Source organism: Micropterus salmoides, unplaced genomic scaffold (genome assembly GCF_014851395.1).
Source record: "Micropterus salmoides isolate LMB-PRFRI ecotype aquatic unplaced genomic scaffold, ASM1485139v1 Ms_hic_scaffold_1, whole genome shotgun sequence".
Taxonomy (NCBI): domain Eukaryota; kingdom Metazoa; phylum Chordata; class Actinopteri; order Centrarchiformes; family Centrarchidae; genus Micropterus; species Micropterus salmoides.
Window position 1 is genome coordinate 3,803,282 of NW_024040040.1, and position 6,839 is coordinate 3,810,120.

Sequence of the window (6,839 nt, forward strand, 5' to 3'; positions counted from 1 at the left end):
TTTTATTTCGAAATAAAAGTCTCCATAGATTTCACAAACCTTTACAGTTTAAAGACAAAAGTTTCATATTTTAAGTGATTCCATCATTTTTCAGACTTAATGTATCTACATCAGACCAAATAATATTCCAGCCACAAGTTGAAACAGCATTTCCTCAAAATAAATGGCACATATATAATAATAAAATCTCAAATACATAAATAGTTAAACCCAATTATTACTTTTTGGAGTTTACCGTGAACTCATGTTAAAGCTGAGATATTTCAAACCGTTCAAGTAGAACGACCAAGAAAAAAACAAAACACGTAGTACTTGAAAAATCTGTAGTTTAATAATTCATTTCTTTCTTTCTTTATTTGACCCTCTGGACAAAAATAAACATACAGTACATCCAGTGACAAATACACAGTCAGAAATACACAATTTACATACACAATATGACACTGGTTGACTTACTCATTATTTTTACTAAACATATGGTTATAACAGTTAGTCTCTGTGTTTCTATTTTAATCATTTCTTATTATTCGTTCATTACCTGATGTTTTATTTCTGTTTGGGGTTTTTTGTTGCAGTTAACTCTCTTTCTGTATTTCCCAGTGAAGGTTTCTTCTTGTTGAGGAAAACTAAAATATTTCAAGCTATTTTTTCCTTTAAAACTTTATTGACACAGAGCAGAATAACAGCAACCCTTCTGTTTTTCTGTCTCATCCATGCTGTAAACGTCATGCAGCAGCGAACAACAAAGAGCAGAAGAAGAAGAAAGAAGAAGAAGAAGAAAAACAAGTCAGTATTTCCACAGGGAACAGATATGAAATTTGATTTTATTTGTTTCTGCTTTCCAGAAGTAGGTAGACAACAACAAACACGCAGCAGCTGAAATAACAGACTAACCAGGACTGGAAATATGTCTTTTTACTTTATAAAGGTGATTAGCAACGAGCCCTGTCAATCAAATATCAACCCCAGCTGATGGACTGTACAGATATACATGTTGGAATAAAGACAGGCAGAACAACCAGCTGTCAGTACCCTCCCATTAACCTCCAACACCAGAGGGCGCCACCACACCAACAAAACCAGTATATAGATCCTCTGATCATGTTGATAGGAAAAACTATTTTAAATAATCATCATCAGGACTGTTTTCTTTTTAATGGTATAACGTTGACAGGCTAATTTTCTATAATTATTAACTGCAGAAATAAAATTATGATAAATATATATTTACACGCAATTAATACGGCGGTTTATATAGCAACTGTTGACTAAAAGTCACCAGCACCCATTGGTAGTTTCACCCAATCATTATGAGATACTAACCACCAGTATTTACCAGTGGCTACTATTGGCAACCAGTAGCAACTAGCAGAGACCTTCAGTAATCACCGATCTCTACTAGCTGTCAGAAGCTAATACAGGTTAGCCATCAGTAGATACCATTAGCCAAAACCAGTTATTAGCAGTGGCACCAGTATTTACAAACTGTCAGTTCCAGTCATAGCCACCAATTTGTAAAAATAACCACCAGTACTTCTAGGTAGCCACCAGTGGTTACCAGTATGTACAATTGGCTTCCGATACTTACGGCTGGCAACCAGTGGTATGCAACAGTATGTGCAAATAGTCACCAGTGGTGAATTGTCACCATCAGTTGTTACCAGCATGTGCAAACAGCCACCGGAATATACCAGTAGCCCCCAGTATGTAAAAACATTCAACAACAGTCACTGGTAACCAGAATAAACCACCACCTGAGGTTACTAGTATGTACAAACAATTACTGGTACTAGTAGCCCACAAGTAAATGCTAGTAGCCCACAAGTAAATACTAGTAGCCCACAAGTAAATACTAGTAGCCCACAAGTAAATACTAGTAGCCCATCAGTAAATACTAGTAGCCCACTAGTAAATACTAGTAGCCCACTAGTAAATACTAGTAGCCCACTAGTAAATACTAGTAGCCCACAAGTAAATACTAGTAGCCCATCAGTAAACACTTGTAGCCCACTAGTAAATACTAGTAGCCACCTTTAAATACTAGTAGCCCACTAGTAAATACTAGTAGTTCATCAGTAAACACTTGTAGCCCACAAGTAAATACTAGCAGCCACCTTTAAATACTAGTAGCCCACAAGTAAATACTAGTAGCCCATCAGTAAACACTTGTAGCCCACTAGTAAATACTAGTAGCCACCTTTAAATACTAGTAGCCCACTAGTAAATACTAGTAGCCCACAATTAAATACTAGTAGCCACCTTTAAATACTAGTAGCCCACCAGTAAATACAAGAAGCCCACAAGTAAATACTAGTAACCCACAAGTGAATACTAGTATCCAACAAGTAAACACTAGTATCCCACCAGTAAATACTGGTAGCCCTCAAGTATTTACTAGTAGCCCACCAGTAAATACTAGTATCCCACCAGTAAACACTAGTATCCCACCAGTAAACACTAGTATCCCACCAGTAAACACTAGTAGCCCACAAGTAAATACTAGTAGTCCACCAGTAAATACTAGTATCCCACAAGTAAATACTAGTATCCCACCAGTAAATACTAGTAGCCCACAAGTAAATACTAGTAGCCCACCAGTAAATACTGGTAGCCCACTAGTAAATACTAGTATCCCACAAGTGAATACTAGTAGCCCACAAGTTAATACTGGTAGCCCACAAGTAAATACTAGTAGCCACCAGTGGTTAGCACTATGTACAAAAAGTAACCAGTAGTCTTCCATTCAGCCAATCACATCCTCAAAAAGAGTGGGTGGGGCCAGGCGGCCAGCCAGCACCACTCACTCTGCCGTGACTGGGAGGCTGCATGAGGCTCTCGCTGCTGATTGGTCCGTGGAGAGCGGCGCAGGGTGAGTGGGAGGGGCTTAGCTCACTGCATCCAACCGTCCACAGACAGGGATACTGACTGAACACAAACATTTATATTTATAAACAGCTTGTTTAATACAATCAGCGTAGAATCTACTTGGTCTTACTGTACCATTACCATATAGGGCTGTGGGCGGGGCCTCACCTGGAGTTGTGAGGAGGAGGAGGCTGTGAGGAAGGAGCGCTGCTGGTCAGGGGAAGGGAGGCGGTGGAGGGTAAAGAGGAAGAGGAGGAGGTGGGACGAGGGGAGGTGCTGCTCCATCCGTCTGATAGCACCTGAACACCTTCGGGCAGACAAACTGACACAACACAAATTAAATAGGTGCTCATTGATTACAATGTGTTTACATGCAACTGTATAGTAAGTACACAACTGTACGTATTTATAAAATATATTTATCTATATAAATATACTTTATTTAAAAAATAAACATCCTTATTCTTAGTTAGTTTTATATTATATTAGAACAGCAAAAATAAATAAATTACTGTATATAAAAATGTCCACACACACACACACACACACACAGAGCTACCTGAGGAGTGTGAGCGGTGTGGCAGGTAGGCGGTGGGGTAAGGTGTGTGACGCCCTGGATATCCGTGGTGTTTATACCCGTGGTGATGATGTGACGTCAGCGGGAGGCTGCTGCTGTAAGGAAAAGCCCCGCCCCCTCCAGCTGAGCACAGCGACCAGCCTGACACACACAAAGTTCATTTATTAATCTAATCAATTATTCCAATTGATAATGTAACAGAACAGCAGCACTGACGGCCATCTTGGATTTTGTTTTAAAATAAATGTGAGGTTGGTGAGATATAAAGAAGGTCTTTAAAATAATGTTAATGTTCTGTGGCTTCAAGATGAAACAGTTACCATAAATAAATAAATCATATGTGGAGGGTGATCGATGTTATTCATTGTACTTTTTCAGTTACTTGGATCTTACTTTTATTCTGTTTTTAGTATTTATTTTTATTATGGTTCCATATATCACACACAAAAAACAAAAATATGATTAAAAAAAAATTTGGATTTAAATATTATAAAAATATAATATTTTTAATTGATAAATATATATATATATATATATATATATATATATATATATATATATATATATATATATATATATATAACTGATTCATGTATGTGAGGGATGAACCAACAGTGCCGCGACTCACAGGGTTGAATCCCAGCTCGACCTCCAAAGACTCTGGTAGACCCCGTCCACTTGGGTTCCTGAGGAGGATAAATCAAACACAAACACAGTGAGTACTCAGATCCTTTACTGAAGAAAAAGTTGCAAAACAACTACGTTAAAATTCTCCATTATAAGTAAAAATATTGCATTTAAAGTACAACTTAAGTAAAAGTACAAAAGTACTTTCAGCTTTAAGTAGTTAAAGTATCAGCATTAAAAGTACACAAGTAGTAGTATTATTATGTAGTATACGGTAGATTAAAATGCAAACACTCTGGGTGTTTTTAAAGATCTACGTCTTCAGTAGGAACCAGCGGGCTCGCAGCCACAGACAGGAAGTCGTACCTCTCTTTGGCGTCCAGGAAGGCTTTAGCAAACGGGTTGTATTTGATCTTCAGAGCCGTGATCTGCACAGAAAGACACATTTTATTAAAATATAAATGTTTAACTCCAGCAGTTAAACAACAGAATAAATATATCTAATATTTTCTTTTCAAGTCTCTCTCCAGAATAAACATGAATAAAAAGACTCACACCGTCACTCATTTCAGCTGCTGAACACCAAATCTAACTGGTCAGATGTGTATATATATATATATATGTGTGTGTGTGTGTGTGTGTGTGTACCTCTTCGTTCTGGTAGGCCGTGACGGCGATGAACTGAGTTTCTTTGAAGGACACGTTGGAGACCAGACGATGGCGAGAGCCGACGCACACGATGTGGAGCTGAGGCTCGTACTTATGGAGAGAGTTCAACATGATCTGTGGTCGCAGAGAGAAACGTGTTCACACCTGTTTTCATATCTCTACTCACAAACACCCAGAAACCATCTGTGGGGTCCCCACGCTACCGTAACATATCTTACATGTGTCACGGCCATTTCTGTTACCTTTCAATAGGCAAGTTAGTCTTTGTTAAATTAAAGTCTTTCTCTTTTTGTTAACCATCACATGTGTTTTTCTCATGTTAGATCCTTTTTGTTTAACCGGAAAACGGTCACATTATGATCTCTCGTCAAAGCCACCAGACTCCATTGAATAATTGAGTAATTTAACCTCTCCGGTCTAAAGCTGCCTCGACAGTTTAGTTTTGTGTAACTTTGTTGTTTTTTACCCTTTAAAATGGCAAAAGCAAAACAAAAACACCAAAAGTCACACATTAACACTAAATAACTAACTGAATAGCAGAATAGCAGAATAGCAAACACCCTGTTCTGCAAGGTAAAATGACTGTTTTTATTAATGGAGTCTGGTGGCTTTGACGAGAGATCATACAGTAACCGTTTCTGGTTAAACAAAAAGGATCTTACTCTTTAAAAAAAAGCTCTCTCTCTGTTGGGATCCTTTCCATAATGTTGTCAGACACTTGTTTCAACAATCTGAGCCTGTCAGTGGCAAAAACAAACTCTTATTAGTGGACGAACTTTGACGCTGTTCCACGGCTGGCAGCTGCAGCGTGCTCGCTCAATACTGGACCAAATTCAAAATGTGTTGTCCCGTTTCCTCACATTGACACAGAGACATGAAAAAATATGTTGAAAGGTTGAAAAATACCAAAGTTACCCTTTAAGATTCATTAGTAGTGTTTGACTGATGAACTAGAGGCATTCCTTGCCGATTTGTGTTGTTGATATGGATCCTGTGGAGAGATTTGTCTCTTGCACAGATGCAGGCTGGGAGAAGTTTGAGAGTGGATTCTTTCAATGGGAAGCTTTTGTGTCTTCTGCTGCTGCTGCTGTCTGGGAGGGAGTCACTTTTGTGTCTTTGCACTTTGCTCCCAGGAGAAAGTTTTGACCTTTTGCGGTCGGACACGTTGACTCCCCTGCAGCGTTTTACTTGTTTTAGTGTGCGGCGTTGGGAGGCAGCCGGTAGAGCGGCTGGCTCAGGTCTCGGTCTTGGCCGAGGTATTTGGCCTCTAGTCGAAGTCGATGTTCTAGCCTAACAGCGACTGGACGGGGTTCACGTTCCCCTCCGGATGAACTGGAATAACTCAGATCAGCTGCTAGATCTGCGACGCTGAGTCTGATCCGGCTGGAACTGAAAGTTTGGAAACATTTTTTTTTTTACTTCTGAATGAACCAAAAACAAAAAAAAACGAAATCCAGGTGTAGTTATTGTCAGCCAGTTTATGGAGTGGAGCCATCTTTGTCTCTTGGCCCAAACACTCTTTTATCCATCTGTCGTCCATCTCTCCATCAACCCCTCCACCTCCACCTCCTCCCCCTCCTCTTCCCCCTCACTAACGAGGCCCAATTAACCAATCCGAGCTCTCCAGGCGGACACACAAAAACAAACTGTTTTCTATTCAGATTGAGAGGCTGGCTTCACATCTGACCCCGGCGCTCTGTGTGTGTGTTTACCCCGGCGGTGCCCACATTAGCTGGAGTGTGTGTGTTTTTGAATATAGTTTACCTCTCTCTCTCTCTCGTCCATCTGAAGCATGATGGGTAAATTAATTTCCCAGTAAAAAACATAATTACCATAATGTACAAATAAGCTGAGCAATTATTTCATTATGGCCGAGCTCTCTGTTCCAACTCTGCATTACTGTGTGTGTGTGTGTGTGTGTGTGTGTGTGTGGACGGGATAATGGGGCAAATATAAACAACATTATTGCCAATTTTGTAGTGCTGGACGTGTGTGTGTGTGTGTGTGTTGTGTGGTGTGTGGTGTGTGTGTGTGTGTGGTGTGTGTGTGTGTGTGTGTGTGTGTGTGTGTGTGAAGGCCTCTCTGAGTGGTGAACGACTCT

General features: G+C 39.7%; 2 protein-coding genes across 2 annotated transcripts in view; both read right to left on the reverse strand.

Moving 5' to 3' along the window:
- The window catches only part of LOC119916213 (NLR family CARD domain-containing protein 3-like), a 795,320-nt gene that overhangs the window by 162,189 nt on the left and 626,292 nt on the right, over positions 1-6,839 (reverse strand).
- tbx19 (T-box transcription factor 19) overlaps positions 543-6,839 on the reverse strand; it is an 81,801-nt gene continuing 75,504 nt past the window's right edge. Inside the window, 7 exon segments of the mRNA XM_038725412.1 lie at positions 543-2,925; positions 3,034-3,187; positions 3,425-3,583; positions 4,071-4,091; positions 4,094-4,128; positions 4,436-4,497; positions 4,718-4,852. Coding sequence (XP_038581340.1) covers positions 2,760-2,925; positions 3,034-3,187; positions 3,425-3,583; positions 4,071-4,091; positions 4,094-4,128; positions 4,436-4,497; positions 4,718-4,852 — 732 coding nt within the window. The 3' untranslated portion in view covers positions 543-2,759.